Source organism: Rattus norvegicus, chromosome 5 (genome assembly GCF_021556685.1).
Source record: "Rattus norvegicus strain SHRSP/BbbUtx chromosome 5, alternate assembly SHRSP_T2T, whole genome shotgun sequence".
In the NCBI taxonomy this organism is placed as follows: Eukaryota; Metazoa; Chordata; class Mammalia; order Rodentia; family Muridae; genus Rattus; species Rattus norvegicus.
Window position 1 is genome coordinate 107,170,314 of NC_141538.1, and position 23,217 is coordinate 107,193,530.

The following is a 23,217-nucleotide window of genomic DNA, read 5'->3' on the forward strand; positions in this document are numbered from 1 at the left end:
TGCCTCATGGGATTTATCACAAATAATACCTACTATAACATGAAGCAAAAAAGCTCTACTAAAAGACACTGGTTAGACTGTGCAAGGGGAGACACACTTGAAGTCAGAGTGCCAGCTCCAAGGGCTATAAAAACACTGAGCAGAGCAGTGCACGTGGCTTGACAGGTTACTAGGAGAAGCCACTTTGTGCCAGGTCTGTGTGGCTTTAAGTTGGAAAAGGTAAATGCCCTCCAAGAGAACAAAACTGGATATTCTCTTTAAAAAAGTATTAAATATTTACAGGAGAAGATTAAAAAACAAAGGTCTTCTTGTAGCAGGACTAGGGGAGACTCTGGGAAACTCTCTTTACTGTTTACATATGGTAAGATAGCAATGAGCAAAGAGTAATTTGTTAGAGTATGTACCTTTGGAAACCGTGACAAACGTGTTTATCTGAATGCTTGTAATTCTTAGCTTGCAGGAGGCTCTTTCTTTTGCACACTATAGAACTTTCTCCCTCCTCCTCCCCTGCTGGACCCACTCAGGTGAGTGTAAATTTGTGAGCAGCAGGGTTGACAAACACAGTTCATCCCAGAGCAACTCCTGTGAAAACACCCACCTATCTGTTCCTGTGATAAGCACTTCTGAGATGCTACGAGTTGGACAATGGGCTAGGCTTTGGTGAGTTCATTAGGAAGATGCTTGAAAGGCTCACAGAATGGCAGGAAGAAATAATCACAGTGAGGATATAGTATGCAAAGTCTAGAAGAGCAGAAGCCCTGGGGATTTTTACAGACACTGGAGAGACACGTCAGAGTTTCCTGTAGACTGATGAGCAGACTCTGTAGTGGGCAGGTAGCAAAGGCACGCGGCCCCAGGAGAGGGCATCTTTGACAGAAGATTCAGACATTGGAAACTCACAGTTGGATTTTACTCTGAGACAGAGTACTCGTCCACTGAGATCCTATTTTAATCTCGGCTACCTCACTTATCAGCGACACTAGCTCTGTGCCTTCCAGAAACAAGGCACAAATTATTTTCATGCAGAAATAAGGCCGGTCATACATAATCTGTGCGACAGTTGTGTGTTTTAAGTTGCTAACTATATGCACTATCTGAACAATGACAGATATGAATAACGGCTTAACTGAAAGGAAAAAGAACATTCGAGATGTTCCATGAGGAAGCAGGTGTGTTTTAGTCAATTTCCCAACTTCAGGGTCAGGAACCCTATTATCCTGAAGAACATAGAGACTCTGTGACTGAGTTTCTCAGGAGCTGATATTCAGGGTCATTTGTCAACTACTTTTGACAAGTTCTATGAATGAGAGAGATAACAGAGTCCCTGCCAATTTGGTTCGATACAGATTATTCCTACCGAGAACTCCAGTTTGCTCAGCTAGGAGAAAAGTTCTCATCTTCCACCTTTCACAAAACCTAGTTGCCAGTAGTTTTCAGGAAAGGAGAAAGGATGTCAATGCTGGGCCCAGGTGTGTCCCAAGCTGCCTTTGGATCCAGTCTTTACCTGGTCAGGATAGTAATTAAAGAGTAGAAAAAAATAACCACGGAACTACGGGAGGCACCCTAATCCTACTGGGACAGTACATATTCATAGTGTGTGTGGAGGGCAGTTATGTAAATGAGTCTTATTTTCTATTTCTACACCATTCTGTATGTAAGCATTTTTCTTTGCTGGTCATAAAAAGCCATCTGGTTAAATGGAATGGCTCTCCCAGTCACCAGGTGTTCAGCTGGCACTTGGGAGGTGTTGGGTTAGAGAGCCAACTCATGTTCCTACAGGTTCTAGGAAGACAAAGACAGAGGTGCAGCTGGTGCACATGCTTATAGAGCACTTTACTCACCCCACAGTGATGTCAAAGATGTTGCTTCCAACGGAGCTGGACACAGCCATGTCCCCCAGGCCCTTTCGGGCCACTATGACACTGGTGATGAGATCGGGGATAGAGGTTCCAGCTGCCAAGATGGTGAGGCCCATGATCTCCTCACTAATGCCGATTGTCTCTCCAACCTGAATGTGACAGCAGGGACAAGTGTGAGGGTCGGAAGTCACAGACCCCAGCGTTGTGGTCACTGTGTGATTCCTTTTTAGTGAGCCCCGCCTCTGTTTTGGGATAGGAGCTGATACAGTACAAAGTGAACAAGCCGTAGTCACTGATAAAGGACTTTAAGCTGTTTTAATGTCCATACCCAGGAAGTCAGCCATGTGCATGTGAGGATTAAACAGACTATCTCAAGTAAGAAAGAGCTGAGGAGACTCTGAGTTCATCCACCATACCGTGTCTTCTCAGACAGTGTAAGGGAAGCTGCAAGAGTCATTTAAAAAGTCAATGGACTTTGAACCCAAGGCTGGCACTCAACAATGGCATCAAGTCCTAGGGCCCTTTAATCTCCTATTGAGTGTTAAGGCAGTGTCTCAACTTTTTCTTAATACCTCCCATTATTTCTCATTTACACCTATAACCTTTTCTAAATATAACCTATAATTGAGTCCCATAGGGACCTTGGCAGTGGGTGTACTCAGGTTTGGAAATCTAAATCTAAATCAACAAAACTGCTATGTAGAACCAATATCAAGGAATCAGAGGGCCTCAGTCCCCAACCTGTCCTAAGGCAATTGTACAGTGTATTGATTCTTGCATTCCTAGCCATCAGGTAGGGATGATAATTCTTACTTTACAAGAAGGTTGTGGGCTAAATGATAGTTTGTAAATAGTGCATCATTTCTGAAAAAGGAGAAGGTGAAGTATTCTACTTCATTAAGGTGTTTAAGAATTCTGGGCTGTGTTTGGAGAGTTGGCATAGCCACAGTTAGAAGCTCCACCCACCCACCCATCCATCCATCCATCCATCCATCCATCCATCCATCCATCCATCCATCCATCCACCCACCCATCCATCCACCCACCCATCCACCCACCCACCCATCCATCCATCCATCTGTCCGTCCACCCATCCATACTGCAGATCAAACTCAGGGCATTGTGCATGCTAGGCAAGCAGTCTACCATTAAACTGCACACTCCGCCACGGGTTCTTTGAGACAGCATCCCACTATGTAGACTAGGCTAGCTTTGAACTTGGGATCCTCTAGCTTCTGTCTGCCTCCTGAGTTCTGGGACAGTGACTGTAAGCCACCACACATTATTTCCTTTGTTTCCTCAAACACCTTGTTTTGTGGGGACTTTAAAAAACATTGTATGTTTTCTGGTGCTGGTGAATTACTGGTCTCAAAAATTTTATGCCATGTTTTCCAATAGTCTACTTTGTGACATCCACAGCATTATTTTTTGGAAAACATTTAATGGGCAAATAACACATAGGAATAAATGATTTTAGGGACAGAACACTTATTTCTAAGTCTCTTTTTGACTCATAAGTACATAATATCTTGGTTCCTGGTCACCTAAAGGCACAGTAGAAAGTGGTATTTATTTTGATAGTCTGCTCAAAGTCCAGGGAGCTGGCTTAGTCCCCCAGGCATACAGATTCACTGCCCTCCCCCCTAAGAAGGTAAGTTCTACGGCAGGTAAAGACACTGCCACCAAGTCTGTAACCCAAGTTAGATATCCAGGACCCACATGGTGAAAGCAGAGAAGAAATTCAATAATTCTACCTGCCCTTCCCCATACACACTAATACATGCTAACAAAAACTTAACGCAATGCAGATGCAAGCAACATCTAGGAGGACAGTACTGTGTTAGAATCCTAGGTTGTACAAATTGTTTTCTTTCTTTCTTTCTTTCTTTCTTTCTTTCTTTCTTTCTTTCTTTCTTTCTTTCTTTCTTTCTTTCTTTCTTTTTTCCAGAGCTGGGGACGGAACCCAGGGCCTTGCGCTTGCTAGGCAAGAGCTCTACCACTGAGCTAAATCCCCAACCCTGTACAAATTGTTGAATGAGAGGTTCGAGACTTGCTTGGTGAGCAAAGGCGCTTGCTCCCAAGCCTGGAGACCTGATCCCCAGAGCCTACATGGTGGCAGGAGAGAAGTGACTCTGCACCTTGTCCTCTGACACTCACACGTGTGCTATGGCATGTGTGTGCTCTAGCTTGGGGTGAGGGCAGAGTTTCTAGCCACTTCTGATGCAGCCCTAAACAGACCTGTACCGTTCTTGATGCAACGACAAACAAGCACATCCCCCGGAGAAGCGTGACGATGTGTTTCCATCTTTAACAGATGATAACACGCATCAAAGAACTGCTTTAAAATAAATTTCTTTATGATTTTACCACCAGCAAATGTTTGACTTGTGTATTCGTTTTATAGCATGGTCTATCTGGGGTTGTGTAAAAATACTTCTTGGGGAAGAAGAGCTTTAAGAAGAAACAGGTTAAGAAGCTGTCTGCTGTAGGCTCTGAGGGCCTGCTGGCTGCATGAAGGAATGGATCCACACATGCTGGTGAATTCCCTGGGGAACAGGAGTACCCAGTTTGCACACAACAGTCTCCTTCGCTTTGATTAAATTAACCCTAAGCAAGTTGCGATTGATTCAACACATTCTTAATAGTTTAAGTTCTTAGAGGGAGTGCTGCTGCAGTGACACACCACTTATTGTTGGAGTTTGAATGCCAGTCCCAACAGAAGAATACAAGGCTGAAGCATGGTGGTCTGGTCGAGAGCACAGTCGTGCCTCACATCTTTCAGGGCTCAGATGAGGCTAGGCTCGATTTCCTCATTCTCCTGCCTTTACCTCTCAAGCGCTAGGATTCCAAACACGTGCTACTATGCCTGGCTGCTTGGGTGCTTTTCTATTAGCTTTAAACCCAATTCCTTTAGATTGCAGACAATGACTGTTTCTCCTCAAAAGCTGTTGAATCTGTGTACAGGATCAAAAACAAGAGTAAAAAGACAGAGGGACACCAACTGTCCAGCATGGAGCACCTACTCAAGAAGCAATGGATCCTACTCTCATTTTAGAGAATGGATGTTTAGATGTTTGAGAACACCCATTCATGTTTTCAAGCAGTAATTCTGCCATGATATCTTGGAGTCAGCATTATGACTGGTAGTGAGTTAAAATGACAAGAATGACACACATCATTATTCTCTCTCTCTCTCTCTCTCTCTCTCTCTCTCTCAACTGAAGCTCAAGGAAGAACATTTTGTCTTTGGGACCTTTCTTAATAACCACTGTTAAAAGGTGGTGGAAGAGCTTTTGAGATGGCTCAGTGGTTACCAATACCAGCTGTTCTAGAGGTTCTAAGTTCAATTCCCAGCAACCGCCTGGTGGCTCGCAACCATCTGTAACAGCGATCTGATGTCCTTTTCTGGCATGTACATTTAAATAATAAATACATAAATTAAAAGGCTTGTGAGGGTTGAGGAGGTAGCTCAGTGGGCAAGAATAATTACTGCACAAGTATGAGGACCTAGGTTCAGATCCAAGGTATCCATGTGAAGGGGCCTGTAACTCCAGCATGGGGTTTGGGGTGGAGACACTGGGTCTTGCTGCCTGCCAGGCTAAAAAATGGCAAGCTATAGGTTTAGTGGAGAGACACTCTCCAGGTCATATAAGGTAGGGAATGATAAAGGACAATACAAGGGACTTCCTATGACTACCACATTGACTTACACATATGTGCACACATGCATGTAATACACACATGCACACACAGATATCTATCTATCTATCTATCTATCTATCTATCTATCTATCTATCTATCTATCTATCTCCCTCTTCCAGAGAGGGGGAGAGGGAGAGAAGGGGGGAGGGAGAGGGAGAAGGGGAGAGGGAGAGGGAGTGGGAGTGGGAGAGGGAGAGCTGGAGACAGCTATGTTGAGCTGCTTGCCCAAGACAAAATAAAGACACTGAGGTAGTCAGAATCTTGACTCTTAGGTGAGAGGCTGCAAGATGCAGCCAGGCTTGCCTTTCTCCACAGAACTGTCTAATAACCGCTCTGCTGATTGGATTTCTGACCACAAAGGTAAGCTTGGAGAGTTAAGAAAATCATTGCCTGAGATATACCTCGCCTGTACGTCACTCAGTATTGTTACCACTTCGAAAGGCAGATGCAGCCAAGACTATAGACAGTCAAGGCAGATGGGTGGTGTGCAGTCTTACCTGGTGTGCCCACCACACCATCAGGTACGAGAAAACTGCGATCCAGGTGATGGAGCCGAAGAACGTGATAGGGAAGAACTTCTTGGAAGCCTGCGAGACAAGCAGAGTGGGGGGTGTTAGTGTTGCCCTCTGTGGCACCTTTTGGGTTGTGGTAGAGCCACAGTTTACCTCGTGGCAAGAATACCAATCAAGAATTACCTTCCCCTAATCAAACTGGGAGAGGAAAAGTTCATTCTAGGAAATTAAACCCGGTGGATGCCAAATGGTTGTAGAACTTGGAAAGACATCTTTCTCCCTCCTCTCCCCACTTCTCTCTCTGAGACAAGGTCTTCTACCCTAGGATAGCAAAGACAGCCCAGAATTCACTACGTAGTTTAGGTTGGCCTCAGACTCTAATTTCCTGACTCAGCCTTTAAAGTGCTGTGATATGTGCCACTGTGTTAGGCTCTGGAAGCCACTTGAGAGAATGTCAGTTCATGCCTGTAGCTAGATGCCCAATGCCTCTCCTCCTGCACTTTATAAGACCTGGATTCTCTGTCATTTCTTCTGGTAAACAACTTACACCCTTCCTCTATCTCTCCCCTCCCCCTTTTTAGTTTGCTCCCAAGTTCTCCAATATCAGGCCATCAGAATCTGCTGCTGGCAAACCATGTGTCACGATAATCTACACGCCAAACCCCTTATATGACTGATTATATGGGACAAAAATGGGAAGGACTAGGAAGGTTGAAAATATCTTAACTCTTCTTCGAATCCCATGAGTTATCAGGAAAGCCACCGGCCACAGACGGGTGGTGATGGCGAGCCTCTAGGACACCACCCTCACACATCAGTGGGAGTGGACAGAGGAGATGCTCGGTTAGAGCAAACTCCAAGGGGGAGGGGCAGGCCAGGCACACTCTTGGGAATGCGCTTCCTCCTGTGTGCTACTCTGCTCCATATTACAAGTTTCATTCTTGTGACACTGGACTTTGTGTCATCTTGAGCTTGTACAGTGTGAGAACACTCAGAGTTCCCTCAGAACATCAGTCAAAAACCAGGCACTCAGAAGTATAGTCTTGGGGTTGGGGATTTAGCTCAGTGGTAGAGCACTTGCTTAGCAAGCACAAGGCCCTGGGTTTGGTCCCCAGCTCCGGAAAAAAAAAGTATAGTCTTTCAGGACCAACAAGATAGCCTAGTGGGTGAAGGTGCCTGCTGACAAGACAGACAACCTGTGTTCTCCCCTTAGAAAGGAGAAAGGAGAGAACCAACTCCTGCCAGTTGTTTCTGATCGCATGGACGAAATAACGAACAAACACACAAATACATAATAAACACAATATTTCTTACTTAAGCCCACTCCTGGGGAGTGGTGGTTTGTGCTGAACTAGTTTCTTCTGGTTCCCTTGATGGAAAACATGGACCATGCTTAGTTGGACAACGGAAGGCTGTTTGGGAGCTTACCGCCTCTTCTTGCTAACGCTTTTGCTTTCAAAGCTTTCTACACTGGGAAAAACCACACGTGCTTTGATAATGTCATCCAGTTCAGGGCAGTGGCTCCTACATTTGATGTAAATTGAGGAAGCCTTAGTTGTCCAAAGAGCTGGTTCAGGGCAGCCCCAGAGAGTCCATTCCGCCATGGAATTTGAAGGTTCATTGGAAGGAAAAAATAAACTCGTGTGTGTCAATCTTCTAAGTCTGAGGCCCGGTGATAGGCTTTATGGTTCCAGACAAGGCTTGCATTCTCTTCGTTAATTTCCAGCTTTGAGTATGTCTGGTTTTTTATTATTCACATACCCCTTAGGCTTTACAAGAATCTTTTCTCTCTTCCAATGGCTGCTGCTTTGCAGAGGACCATTCTCTGGGGTGACAGTAAGACCATTTTCTTTGACGGTTGTGTCAATGACTTCTATGGTATCATCTGCCCCTGAGATTCTCTCTTCTATCTCTTGTACTCTGTTGGTGACGCTTGTGTCTATGACTCCTCATCTCTTTCCCAGGTTTTCTATCTCCAGGGTTATCTCCCTTTGTGATTTCTTTATTGTTTCTATTTCCATTTTTAGATCCTGGATGGTTTTGTTCAATTCCTTCACTTGTTTGGTTGTGTTCTCCTGTATTTCTCCCCACTACCCTGCCTGATTTCTTTAAGGGAGTTATTAATGTCCTTCTTAAGGTCCTCTATCACTATCATGAGATGTGATTTTAAACCAAATCTTGCTTTACCACAGTGTTGGGTTACCCAGGACTTGCTGTGGTGGGGAGAACTGGGTTCTAATGATGCCGAGACGCCTTGTTTTCTGTTGCTTAGGTTCTTGCCCTTGCCTCTTGCCATCTGGTTTTCTCTGGTGTTAGCTGGTTTTGCTGTCTCTGACTGGGCCTGTGAGCGTGTGGCCTTAGGAGTGAGAGCACTTCTGGGAGACCAGCTCTCTCGGGGCAGGATTCGGGTAGAGAGGGCTGTGGGACAGCCTTAGGTCTGGGCACAGAAGGAGACTAGAAAGATCCTGTCCCGGGCTGCTCTGTGGTTCTGAATGTAAGACCAAATGGACATGCTCAATTGGGAGAGGGCATCATGCCACATTGAGCAGGCCAAATATCACCCTGAAATGCTTCCCTGTGCTCCTCCTCTTTCTCAGAAGAAAAATATTTTGGATAAGGACTCAGGCCTTTCTCAGAGCCCTGAGTATTTCAGCAGGTGATGAGGAAACACTTTTTCCCCTGCCCCCCAAAGTGGAACCTAGACCTTCTATTCCCAAAGCGGATTTCTAAAAGGCTGGGAACTGGAAGTGTCCTGAGAAGACACTAAGCTTGCCCAGTCTTTTCCTTCTGGTTGCTGGTTGTTGTTTCAGGATGCAGGTCTCAGTCTTCCAGGGTCATGCTCTGTCATAGGCAGAGACAGGCAATGACTGCCATATAAGGCTACCTCTGACTCCAGTAGCAACTACATCAGGATTCTGCACGTGTCATGAGAAGCTCAGAGAGCTGTGAGCTACTTTATGCTGAGACGTCCATACCTCGTGCCCTGGAGCATCCTCACGGGGCTGTTCTATTTCCAGCTTTGTGTATTTACTGAATGTATACTTTTCTTTAGGTCTTGTTTAGTACATTTTAAAATGTCCCATTTGCACATCTGTTCATTGGGGTGATGTCATCAGTCAGGATCAAAATACTAAGATCCCCTTACAACGCCGAGCTGTGGCACATTCTGAGCCAAATGGACAAAGCCAGGGGTGAGACTAGGGATGTGAAGGAACCAAATGGAAACCAATTCATAAGTGGAAACCTGCCCGATTCAATATTTGATACTTAAGGTTCTTAATCAGGTTACCAATTAATAATCAATAGGCATAAAATGCGCCAAGTGTAGAATTAGAGGCTTATTAAAAAAGCAAATATTCTTAGGTGAATTTCAGGGTCTTCATCATTTACTAGGAGCAGGTAGATTGGGAACCCACTTTGTACACCACTCTTCAACTAGAGAGGAAATTCAGTAACTACACAGCACGTCTGCCTAACACTTCCTGAAGAAAACAGGGCCAAAAACAGCTCAAAATACACACAGCCTCAGGCAGTACAAACATCATCATCATCACCACCACCACCACCACCACCATCATCATGATGCCAGGATCTATCCCCAACGTCAGAAAATTAAAAAAAGAAAAACCATCCAGGAAACAGGGGCCAGTGCTCCAGCTGTTTGGCCATCTGCCTCCCCAGCCTCCCATATTGTTTTTGCTTCAGAAGCTGCAACCCTTCATGCACCAGCAGTTTGGCTAATTGTTTCTCTGTCAAACTGCCTTGCCATGCCCAGTCTCACAGCCCAGGAAATCACTTCTCTCATTTTGGTCTGGACCGTTCTCCTCATTTGGACTCCACGGTTTCATTCTGAATACCACTGCCCTGGAGCATCTGCACAGGTATTAGGTTACCAGTCCCATTGGAAAAGAGAAAATAGCCCCCCCCCCAAAGAAAACCAAGGTCTCACACATTAGGTTATAGTCGGCAATGGTGGCTCATTTTGACATCTGTTAGGATAGGTTTCATACCAATTAGCGAATGAGCAAATTGTGTCCATGTGCTGTCCATTTTGTTTCCGATGTAATGGTTAGGTACCTAATTGACAGCTAATGTTCCCATTAGACGCTTTTAGTAGAGCAGTGTGATATTGGTTTGAAAAATGTCACTGGACAATAGTTGGCTGAGCAAACTGGCCATGTCCTTGCTGTCCTAAATTTAATTGTCACCGAGTATCTACTTTGTGCAATTTCCTGAAGAATAGACTTTGGGTGGAAGAAGGGATGGGGGTGTTGCTATGTAGCCCAGGGTATTTTCAAATTTATAATTGTCTCGCTTTGGTATTCTGAGTAGTGGTGGTCACAGGAACTTATCAATAAGCCTGGAGTGAAGCATACATTTTTTTTTACATTCATGTATTTATTTATCTATTCATTCATTCATTCATTCATCCATCCATTCATTCATTCATTCAGTGTGTGTGTGTGTGTGTGTGTGTGTGTGTGTGTGTGTGTGTGTGTGTGTGAAGGTATGGAACAACTTGTGGGAGTCTGTTATCTCTTCCTACCATGTGAGTCCTGGAAATCAAGTTTAGGCCAAAAGGCATGGTAGTGATTCCCTTCACCTGCCGAGCCATCTTGCTGGTTCTGGAGGTATACATTTAAGAAGTTCCCCCCAAAATCCTACTAAGATGAAGTTCATGACCACTGGGTTAAGATAATGGAGGTTGAAATCTCGGTTTCCAAGTGAGCAGTGATTTTTCACTTAGAAACAACTGTCTAGCTCTTTAAGTTTTGGTTTCTTAGTTTGTAAAATGGAGGGGAAAGGCGGTGCAAATCTAAATGTTCTGAAGATTCATGTGCACTGGAAGTCTAGCAAAGCACCCGAGGACATAAAAAGTGCCCAGATAATAACTACAGTTGTGTCTGTACACTATTGTCTTTATTGGAGTTTTTAAGAAACGAGGAGGCTGACCCCTGGGTAGGTAAAGTGACTGTGGACGCATTAGGTATGATGGAGTCTTGACTTTCCTCTTAGTAGCTGACTGTGATTGAACAAACCACAACCCTCCCTGGGTCTCAATCACTTGCTACATTCTTGCTACACCGTGTTTGGCTCCTGCTAGAAAACCAATAGAAACTTGGTGAATGAACAGACAACTGAGTCTGCAGATCTCTAGCTGGGTGCTCAGTCTCCTTCCCGGCTCCAGTGGATCATGCTTTCCTATCTTAAGAGCTGTGCCCCTCCTCTGTATGAACATCCATCTCAGGCCATGGAGAAAACAGCATTGGCTGTTTTATTGTTTATTGTTTTCAGTTTCCTTCACAGATGTGTTTCTCATCAAGGATTAAACTTTAGCCTTTTCCCTTTTCAAACAAAGGTGTTGGTATAAGGAAACTAACTGTGAGGCTACTACTTAGTGTCTCCGCTGAAAGTATGTACAGATAGGCATGGAATTTGCATAGAAATGATGTGGGTCTAAAAACAAGTGGGAGTAATATTTATTCTGAAATTAGAGCTAATTATTGGTAAGCCTTGGGATGGTCATCTCCATGAGGAATTAAAAAAAAAACTACTGAAGAAACAGAGATGGTGGGCCCTAAAAAGGAGAAAATGTTTGTTAATGTTCTCATTCTTTTCCTTTTCCCTTGATATTACCTCCTGTGGCCTTTGTGGACATAGATAAGGTCTATGGAAGGACTAAAACAAAGACCCCCCCTCCCCTGCTGCCAGTACACTACTCTGTGTGGTGGTTTGTATATGGTTGGCCCAGAGAGTGGCACCATTAGGAGGTGGGACCTTGTTGGAGTAGGTATGGCCTTGTTGGAGTAGGTATGGCCTTGTTGGAGTAGGTATGGCCTCGTTGGAGTAGGTATGGCCTTGTTGGAGTAGGTATGGCCTTGTTGGAGTAGGTATGGCCTCGTTGGAGTAGGTATGGCCTCGTTGGAGTAGGTATGGCCTCGTTGGAGTAGGTATGGCCTTGTTGGAGTAGGTATGGCCTCGTTGGAGTAGGTATGGCCTTGTTGGAGTAGGTATGGCCTCGTTGGAGTAGGTATAGCCTCGTTGGAGTAGGTATGGCCTCGTTGGAGTAGGTATGGCCTCGTTGGAGTAGGTATGGCCTCGTTGGAGTAGGTATGGCCTTGTTGTAGGGGTGGGCTTTGAGGCCCTTCTCCCAGCTGCCTGGAAGACTGTCTCCTGACTACTTTGGATATGGATATAGAACTCTTAGCTTTTCCAGTGCCATGTCTGCCTGCCTGCTGCCATGCTTCCCGCCATGATGATAATGGACTCAACCTCTGAAAGTGTAAACCAACCACAACCAAATGTCCTTTATAAGAGTTGCCTTGGCCATGGTGTCTCTTCACAGAAGTGGAAACTGAAACTAAGACACTGCCTTTTCGATCAATAGGTGACCATTTCTCTGAGGTTTGGGCTGGGTTAACATTGGCTTCAATCAACAGAATGTGCTAGCAATGATGGAGTCGAATTCCAAATTACATCTCAGGAGGGGCTTTGGAGTTTTCATTCTTATAGCTCTTGGTCCTTTTTTTTTTTTTAATCCTGTGATTAAGTCCAACCTAGAATACTTAAAAATTAGAGACTTTGTTGAACAGAAGCTATTTTTCCTGAGAGGTAACCTGCTCCCAGGAGAACTGTCTAGCTGAGCCTAGAGGAAATTCACTAGTTTTAAGCTGAGTTTGAGATGGTGTGTTACAGACCAAAAGAGAAAATTGGCATAAGAAACAATCTAATAAAAGTCCCCTGTAGTAAATATGACCAGGAAACATCTTAATGGCTCATATATCTGTGGGCGAGGTTTTTTTTTATTTGGCCTCCTGTATATGCAGGGAGGTCTACATAGTTTGTTTCCCAACCAATATACTCTCAGAGTAAGCTGAGACTTGTGACTATCGCGGGCAAGCTGGGGGATAGAGCCCCCTTCAATCTCCAATATTGTATCGAGGCTGATCTCCTTATTTTTTGCTTTTTTCTGTTATAGAATGCCAAGGCTGGTAGGGAATCTAGAGATCTTAGGAACCTTTGTTAATAGTTGACGAAAATGGGGTCCAGAGAAACGTGTTTCCCAAGGTTGCTCCTATAAGGTAGGAGAGGAGGATCAAATTACTAGAGTCAGGGCAGTGCAGTGAGCATGACCTGGAGTGGGAGTCTGAGGCTCTAGTCTCCTTTTACTGTTGCTATGAAATACTGCTTTGACTTATACGTGTTTTTTACTTGTGGTCATTATTGCTATGATGAGACACTCTGACTAAAAGTAACTTGAGGAGCAAGGGTTTCTTTGGCTTATAATTCCATATTACTGTTGATTATTAAAGGAAGTCAGGACAAAAACTCGAACAGGGCAGGAGCATGAAGGCAGGAGCTCACACAAAGGCAATAGAGCCATACTGCTCACTGGCTTACTTGCCTGGGCTTGCTCAGCCTGCTTTTTCATAGAACTCAGGATCACTAGCCCAGGGATGGCAGCACCAAGATGGACTGGGCCCTTCTACATCGATCACTAATTAAGAAAAATGCCCTACAAGTTTTCCTATAGCTCCATTTATGAAAGCATTTCTCACCGAGGTTCCTTTCTCTCAGACAGCTTTAGCTTGTATCAAGTTGACATAAAACTGTCTGGCACAGTGAGCATACCTTGGTTTAGTTATTAAACTGTGAATTTTGTGTTATTATACTCTTTAAGGGCATATGTGGTCCTTAGTGCGGAATATTTGCTGAGGAAATCTGAACATAACTATGTGTTCCCTTGGTAGTCTCATTTCTGCTTAGAATAGCATACAGAACCCAGAAAAGACAGACACTAGTCCATTTCATATTGTGGCTGGTGCTTGGGGAAGCAAGGAGGGTAATGGCTAATCTCCATTGTCTTGACAGGATTTGGAATCACATAGAAGAGATACCCCTGGGCTTGTCTTTGACAAGTTCAAGGAGGAGTAACTGAGGAAAGGAAGCTCATCCTGCGTGTGGGTGACAACATCCTACGGGGACCCAACTGGGTCAACAGAAGGAAATCAGTGGGCACTAGTCTTCACCTCTCTCTGCTCCAGACTGTGAGTTCACATGACCTCATGCCAGTCAGTCATGCCTTCCCAGTCCCGATGGAATTTATACTTTAAAACCTCAAGCCAAAATCCAGGCTTCTCCCCTCAGGCTGCTTCGGTCAGGTGGCCTGTCACAGCAGTTAGATGAGTGACTAACAGAGAAAGCAAGCTCCATTGGCCCTTGAGGGCAGGCTGCATGGTGAAGAATGAGTTAGTGGTATCACCAGGAAGACAGACCCATGCAGCTCTGTTTGCTCATCAGTCAGACTTGTCATGAGAATCACCTAGAAGACTTGTGAGGCACACCCCTGGGTAGGGTCTTTAGGGGTGTTTCTCAGGGAGGAATAATGGAAGGGGACAGACCTGCCATGGGGGTAAATGGAATAAAAAGGAGAGGAGAAGGCCACCAGAGCTCCAGCATTTCCTCTCTGCTGCCTCTTGCCCACTTGAAGTGAAGAACAGCCCTACCATGCTCTTCTGCTCCCAAGATGCTCTGCCCAAGGGCACAGAGCAAAGGAGCAATTGGCTCTCGTTAGCCAGATAAGCTGACTACTCTGGACCATATCACATTAAGTCCTCTGCAGAGAGTTAGAAAACTATACCTAGTCTTCTGGGTTTTCTTTGTGAGGTAAACAAAAACACTGGGTCAAACTGCGTAGAAACCAGGAATGGTGGACATTTTAGTAACTTTTGATCTTGTAACAAAAGAACTGACAAAAGCAACTTAGGGAATGTTTCTTTTGGCTCACAGTTGGAAGGTACATAAGGCAGATGGTCACATTGTGTCCAGTCAGGAAGCAAGGAGAGAAGAGTGTCTGCCTTTTCCTTTTTATTCAGTCTGGGGAACCTAGACCATGGGAAGGCACCACCCACATTTAGGGTGGGTCCTCCTTCCTCAAGTAACCTAAAGCCTCTTACAAATATGCCCAAGGGCTTGTGTCTGGTTTTTTTTTTTTTTAAATATGATGTATGTTTTTTTAAAGATTTTATTCATTTATTATATGTAAGTACACTGTAGCTGTCTTCACACACACCAGAGGAGGGCATCAGATCTCATTACAGATGGTTGTGAGCCACCATGTGGTTGCTGGGATTTGAACTCAGGACCTCTGGAAGAGCAGTTGGTGCTCTTAACCATTGAGCCATCTCTCCAGCCCAATGTCTGGTTAATTTAGATCCTGCCAGATTGACAGTCTATAAACCATTAGAGGGGATAATGACGACATCTCAGATCGATCAGCGCGGGGTGAGCCATGGGGGAGGGGGCCTTGAACACATTAGCTGCTTTACTATGGTTTTTCAAGAAGCCAGTCCTTCTGGAAAGAGCACACGCCCTGCAGTTGTAAAGTGAACTAAGAAACGTAAACATTGCTTTCAGGGAACCGCACCTACACACACTTTCCCAGGGAAGCAGTATTGTGAGGGGAACTTCTCTGAGTCCTCTCCTAGTGTCTACTGAGTATGTGGCTCTCTACCAGGCTGGGTTATTCACAGTCCAAGCTAATGGCATAGGATTTTTCTTCTCAACCCCCACCCCAGTCCAAATAAGGAAAGTAGAATCACCAGAAGGACGTTGAAGATTTCCGCTTAGTTGTCTTCATGTATTTTATTGAAATGTTTGAATTTTTTTTTCATTTTTTTTCAGACTTAAATCTTCTGGTGTCAAGAAATCTGAGGGGAGGCCATGTGGTCGCAGAGACCTGGGTATGCCTCTCAGTTCCCTCCTCTGGAAAGCGGCCAGGTATGATTTGGTTGACTTGTTTTATGCCCCTTTTTTTATACAAAGCGAAGGGACTCTGGCCAGGTTGAACATGGTGAGCACGGCTCTGGCAGGCCTTGCCCTTCTCTCCCATTCCTTCTGCATTATGAAAAACCAATAGAGTATATTCCTGAAGCTGGCCCACAAGGTCTATTCCTTAATCTGTCTAATTCCTCCTCCTGAGGCTGACTACCAAAGTCCAGCTGTCAAAATACTGAAGTCCAGCAATCAAAAGCCTCCTAATTAACAAGCCTAATTAGAACTAAACACTTCATCCTAACACAGGGTTTCCCGTTGTAACTTTATAAACTGCCATTTTCCTATGGGCAAGTCTGTCTCCTCTCTAGCCAGAGGTAGTCCTTTGCCTGTTCCCCTCAGGATAAATATTTTTATAACTTCTCCCTTGTTCCCTTCCCTTTCTTCCTCTTTCTCTATTTCCTGTCCTTGTCTCTTTGTGCTTCTGGGCAAATAAATCTCTTTTGTCCTGGCTGAGAACTTGGTCTTGGGGGTCCTGAGCTGATATTTTTTCACCAATAATACATGTATATCCTATTATAGACGTTTCCAGAGACCTCATGATGTGGTTCATTGAGAATTGAATTGGTGCAAAATCTGATGCATGATAGGTACATGCTTCAGTCATGTGTGTGTTGATGCCTGTGCCCTAATACTGTCATTACCATTTTCACCTCCAGGGCAAACATTAACAGTTCAAGATCCGAGTTTACCAACCCTGGGAGGGAATGTTCCTCTAGTTAGTCGGCACTCGGATTGCATTTCGCTGTGTCTGTCGGATGGTAAAGGCATTCACAGCCCTTGACATCTGACATTCTTAAATAATAATATTGGTTATAGTGATGGCAATAGAATTGTAGAAGGGATATCATGTATGTAGGCATGTGCAATTCTTTAAATTATTTTTTTAAATCAATATATAGCCAAAAGAAAATTCAATGAAATACTGAGTTGCTTTCCTGCTAGAACCTTGAGCTGTACCCCTTATGAGAAAATGGCTACGAGGTTTCAGGGTTTTTCTTTATTTTGAAATTTTCCTCATTAAGAGATTCATGTGGCATGTGACATTGGCATATATTCCTTGTCAACTATCTTTTATGATTTATTTCTTTGAAAATTGTGTATACATGCATGTATCTATATCTGGGTTTGTACACACTTGTCTGCAGGTTCCCTCAGAATCCAGGAGCTGGCATCTCGAGAACTGGAGTTACAAGTGGCTGTGAGCCACTATTGTGGTTTCTGAAAGCTGAACTCAGGTCCTCTGCAAGAGCAGCGTGCGCTCTTAATCACTGAGCCATTTTTCTTGCCTCTAGGCAAATGCTTTCACCCTTCTCTCCATTTGTAAAATGATAGGCTCTCTTTACATTTCCCTGGCTGTCCCAGAACTCACTATGTAGATCAGGCTGGCCTTGAACTCACAGAGATCTGCCTGGGGTAGAGATGAACCATCCCCAGTGTACCCCACTTCAATTCCCACCCTACAGGATCCATGAGCAGAGTAAAATGGTGTTTTTCACACTTCTAGTTTCTGGGGGTGGTTCACTTTTTTTAGTCACTGAACAATTGCTGTGATTGAAGTTGCAGGCATGTCTGAGAACACTGTGCCACCTCGCCTTTCTCTTTAAATACACCTGGAAAGGGACGGTGGTGGCTACCATACTTTTTACATGGGAGCAGTTTCCACAGGGGTTCACTCACAGGTTTGCGGACGTCGGGTAAGGTGATCCAGAGAGGGAACACGATGGGAAGAACGATTAGGAAGGTGATCTGCTTGCGGGTGTTGGACGGCCAGGACAGGCTGAGGGGCTGGTCATCATCTTCCTCGGCGGTCTCTGTGGCCTGCTGTAGAACAAGAGGACAGATATAAACAGGCAGTGACCAGGGGAGTCACGGGGCTACAAACCCCAAGAGCAATCTAGGCTTGTCTTGAGTTCCACTGAGGCTTTTCTCAAGCCACCCCAGCTGCCTTCCCAGGCTTTCTTTTTGTAAGAGCTCCCCACCTATCACAGCCGGAGGCTCAGGAATGAGCAGTGCTTCGCCCCTCCAGAGCACTCTACAAGTTTCTTTTCATGCCTTGGGGGTATTTTATGGCCTCTCATGCTTATCAACTGATTTTTTAACACCAACCATAATTATTCCTCAATATTGTTTGATCCACTGTGTCTCTTATTCAGCTGTAAAAAACAATGGGCTTCTTTTTGCATATAATGTGCTTTGATATGATTCACTTCATCCTCTCAAAAACCTCCCTTCATCACCATTTTATGGTTAACAACATCTGTTGATCAATTGACCTGTGACCCCATCTCCTTTTCCCTAGGGCTGTGATTCAGACACCTTGGGAGGAAGAACACAGGTTTAAAAAGTTTAAAAAATTAAAATCCTTTCCTCCCCCTCCTCCTCTCTTTGCTTCCAACTGATTCTCACCAGGCACAGAAAACTCACTTCAGAAACAGCTGAGTGACGATCCTGAGAGGTCCTAGCTGCATCTCACCCACCCAAGAATAAGCTTAGCACATCTGCACGGGTGTTCCTAACTTGCTTAATCGATGGGGTGAATTCTAAACCATTTCATTCGTCATTGAAGGCACAGTATACAAACACGTGCCTTAGGACTCAGAGAAACAGGGCTAACGTGTGCCACGGGACCGACTCTGCCTGCCATCTCAGAGGCAGGGCACAAACACTCAGTCTCTGATGTGGTAGTCCTGCTCCCCGTGTTTTGGTGTCTTCTATTGCACTCCGCAGCTCTCAGGCCCCAGGGGCAGAGGAGACAAAAGGTGGGTTTGCCCAGCAGGGTGACCATTGGTCTCAGAGATGGGACCACCGTGTCAGTACCACAGCACTGCTGACCACCCATCGCTGCCCACTCTGCTTGTTTAGAAATGAAACTGCAGCACCAGATCAGAAACGTTCAATAAGTGCTCCTGTAGTGAGGTTTCCTTTAGGTAGCACAGAGAACGGCTTCAGGCTTTTGCACATGTAAGTACCAGGGCTGACTTCTTCAGTGTCTGTGTTCCTGAGGAGGGGCAGGTAGAAAAGGTTTGGGCCAGATGGCTTAAGGAACAAAGGATTTAGCTAGAGGTCATTGCTAGGTCTGTGCAGATCCACGGCAATACTACTGTTTATTTGCTGGTACACATTAGGGGTGGACAAATGGTCTTAAGAAAAAAAAAATCAAGAGATTGGAAGCCATACTGGAAAAGACTGGAAACAACAGGTTCATGGCAGTGGGTAAGTATCCACAGAGTACAAACAGGAAAGGGTTGTGGGGATTAGGTAAACAGGTTGACACTGTATTCTGGTCACCCAGACCTTCATCAAACACATACCGCACGCAACCCACTCCAACCCATTTGTTGATGTGATGCAGAAGCCACCTTATCCACCACAGTCTCTACTCTTTCCAGGGAGCTCTGTCCCTGATCTTAGCCACCCCATCGTCCTTGGAGGAGAGGTGACCCACAGACAACCAACCTCTATGGGCTTACATACCTACGGTGCCACCTCGGAACAAGAACGATTATCTCTGTGTCACGGGGCAGTGAAGACTAAGAAGGCTTGGGGCCTGTTAAGTTTTCTCCAATGAGGCCTTCTTCACAAAACCAAATGAACTATTTCCCCTTCCACAACCGGGTAGTGGGCACTTAGAAGTAGGCACGGAGAGCTGAGGTGCTATTCCAGCCTTCATGAGCACCTCATCTCATACCACGTACAGGGTTTAACCCAGCCGAGGATTGGCTTCCCTGAAGACGAATCAGCTCATCCGATGAACTCACCAAGCTCTTTCTTCCTGGGTGACCTCCCCTCCTGTCTCCGTCCCCACCTCCATCCACAAGTTAACAACTTCTCTCTAAACTCCAAGCTATACTTTTTTTTTTTTTTTGGAGAAAAGAAAAGCCAAAACCCAAAAGCAACGCTTTATGACTCATATCATTTTAATGACACCAACAGATGGTGACATTTCATCAATAACCTTCTGCTTGTAACCTGCGGATTAGCTCTTTTCTCCATCTGCCAAAGTCACCAGGCAGGCAGCACCACAAGCAAACAGCAGAAAATAATTGTCTGTTTGGATGCTTAAGCTCTCAACGCACTAGTGTCCAGTGCAAGCAGTTAGCTGTGTTGCGTGGGGTCCGAGGGTGGCACTTAAGGAGGCTGTTGCTAGGGCAGGAGCAGAGGAGAAGAGTCTATGCCTACCGGAATCTCTCCTCTTCAGGGGGTTTGGGGTGGGGGGCAATTCCTACTGCAGGGACGTGAAGGAGCCTAGAACCCTGGGATGGATGGGAGAGGGGCCTCAGGAGCAAGCTGTCAGAACACTTCAGAAGAAGTTCTTTTTGTCTTCTTGCCAGGGAAATCTCACTCCGGCTCAATGGGCAACAGCTTGCAAGCTGGTTAGAGACACAGCAGAAGAACACACTGTTCCAAGTTCAGGGCCTATTTTGTCTCTGCCTGAGCAGGAGACGCAATGCAAGAATTAGGCTGGGCTCCAATCAAGAGGCCACTGAGGTCAGGGGAAGGAGTTTCAGCTTTTACTAGTGTTGTGGCTTGCTGGCTCTGACCTTGTGATGACCCACGCTTGCCTCTTAAATTGTCTGAAGCAAGCCCCCAGAAAACATGGCAAGGAGAGCAGGCTGTGCCAGAAAGAATCGAGTGATTTTTGATGTAAAGGCGTAACATGGTTTGCTCTCTGCTGGGGTCCTGTGCAAGCCCAATGGTTACACAAAACTAGGCTCTTTAGGACCTTGGCATTTCTGCTATAAAAGGACCTTAGGGAAAAATACATTACTCAGGGCGGGCGTGGGAAGTTTATACCTATAATCCTACTACTCCCAAAAGCTGAGACAGGAGGATTCCAGTCTTCAAGGCCAGTCTGGGCTATATGATGAGTAGCAGGTTTGCTAGAATGTATAGAGAAATGCTTTACACACACACACACACACACACACACACACACACACACACACACACACACACATACACATACACAGACACACACGCATGCACACACACATACACACACAGACACACATGCATGCACACACACACACACACACGCATGCACACAACTTTAACTAGTTTCCCAAGTGATGGATGGTGCATTGGCCCTCAGACCTAGCAGGATGGGGAGAGCAGGCAACAGAGTTGGAACTTGCAAACTCCAGTTTTCAGATTTCTCAAGCGGCTTCTCCTTTTATGTATAAAGCCAATTATGAAAATCTAAGGCTCCTGCTTCTTGTATTTAAAAGGAGAGGCAAAACAGAAGATCTCAAGGCACGTACTGTTGGTTACTTGCAGGACCTGTGCCATCCATTTAGCATGTCTGCATGTCCGCTGTAGGGAGTCACCAGTCCAGAGGTTACCTCTGAAGCCTGAACACTGTTTCTTGGAAGCAACCCAGTATCTCGTTTTCGACATCAGGTTCTAGAGCGATGGTAACCCACTCTAGGGCAGCCTCTTCTTTGAACAAATTAAGTTGAAAGCAAAGCAAAACAACCCTAGAAGGACCTGTAACTAAGCTGCTTTTAGATATTTTAGTCTTGCAGGTTGCTGGCAAGGTCTCCCCCCAGCTCCCAGGAAGTGGCCTCAGGGTTGCCAGGGTTGGCCTCCAACTCAGCTTAGCTGGGATTTATTCGCTTCAAGTTGTAAGTGAAGATCTTACTCCCTTGTCCTGACTCACTTCAGACCTTAGAGGTGCTGCCTTTCCCCACTGGCAGCACCTCAGTGTGGTGCGACATTGGGTAGGAATATGACGGCAGCCCCTCCATGTCTGCAATGCTCAGGGGACGACGTGGGTTCCCCTGCAGACACTGGTGTGCCTCACTGTCAGTAGGTCTTTAAACCATGCCATCTTTTTTTTTTCTTTTTTGGGTCTCTGCTGAGGGGCTACCTCCCTGAGGAGCTGTCACTCAAGCTTGCTGTGGGTGCTCATAGATCATAAAAACCACCTACAGTTGCTGAGCTCCGGGGTCTTTAGGCACAGGAGCTTTAGGTGAGAGAGAAGCATCGCCACAGCTTCCGAGTTGGAAGCGTCCCCCATCCGAGACCATCTGTCTCGGTTGATGGATGAGGGCCCTGAGATGAAGTTGAAAGAAGGTCCCAATTCCAGGCCAGGCTTCAGTGACCTCTTTCTCCTCCATTCAACAGTGCCCACTTTCTCGATGCCACAGAGCAGGCATTTGTGACCTGTGGCATCAGGCCTCCTTGCTTTGCTCTGTAATAAATTCAACCTGATGTGGGTATGAACCTGGGGCTCATGGATTCAGCTAGGCTGGCTGGTTAACGGTTTCTAGCGATCTGCCTGTCTCCCCCCCAGTGCTGGAGTTACAGATGTTACCACTGCATCTGGAGTTTACTTGGATAGCATGGATCTGCATGTGTGGCGGGAACTTTAGGACTGAGCCATCTCTCCAGCCCCTGAACCTGGCTTAAAAAAATATAGTGTTTCTGGACTCTGCTGGTCCTACACACACACACACACACACACACACACACACACACACACACACACACACACACACACAATTTAAAAGCTCAGCTGTAACAAACACTAAGCACTTGACAGACATTTCCCCATTTATTATCTTGAGCCTAAAACCAATTTTTGATTGTCTGGATGGCCCATACTTTTTTTTTCCCCTGAAAGAGTCATCTCCCCCAAACCTCCTCATATTCCCTACCTTTCCTTCGTGCTTTTAGCATTCCCAATAGCACTCAAGGGATGGGAAGGGCAGTCCTGGGATCATGGGCGGGAGAAGCTGTCTCTTAGCTCCGGGTTCTAAGATACACATTTAAAAATTATCACTTGTCATTATCATCTACAACATAAAGCCTGCATTTAAGGCTCTAGAAATATCTCAAAAGAGGGGGTGGAAAGACTGTAAGAGTCAGAGGGTCAGGAAATCTGCTGTGAGATTGTGTCTCCTAGAAGTGACAGGGGAGATTCATCCACAATACCACAGCAATGTGACTGTCAGTAGAAGACCTGAAGGACAGCACCAACAGACATGCTGTCATGGAAAGGGAATCTCACCGGGCCCCACACATAGACAAAGTACAGTCAGCTAAGGAAAGCCGAGAGCAGAAATAGTCTTCCCCAAGGATGAGCCCCCCTAATGGGTTATCCAATACCATCCCTGAAATCACATACACACAAGTGGACCCCAAAAGTTGTATTTATATATTTATGCGCATGCACACACACACACACATACACACACAGATGCACACACACACACACACACACACACTTAACAATAACAGAGGAAAAGAGATCATGAACTTGTGGGGAGCATGCAAAATGTCAGAGAAAGGGGTTGGGGATTTG

At 45.4% G+C, this 23,217-nt stretch overlaps 1 protein-coding gene across 8 annotated transcripts in view; it reads right to left on the bottom strand.

Annotated features, from left to right (window-relative positions):
• The window catches only part of Slc24a2 (solute carrier family 24 member 2), a 237,584-nt gene that overhangs the window by 11,638 nt on the left and 202,729 nt on the right, over positions 1-23,217 (bottom strand). For 7 of the 8 annotated variants that reach the window (NM_031743.4, XM_087551419.1, XM_087551416.1 and 4 more), the window contains 3 exon segments: positions 1,842-2,008; positions 6,060-6,149; positions 17,589-17,732. In NM_031743.4, coding sequence (NP_113931.1) covers positions 1,842-2,008; positions 6,060-6,149; positions 17,589-17,732 — 401 coding nt within the window. 8 annotated transcript variants of the gene reach the window in all.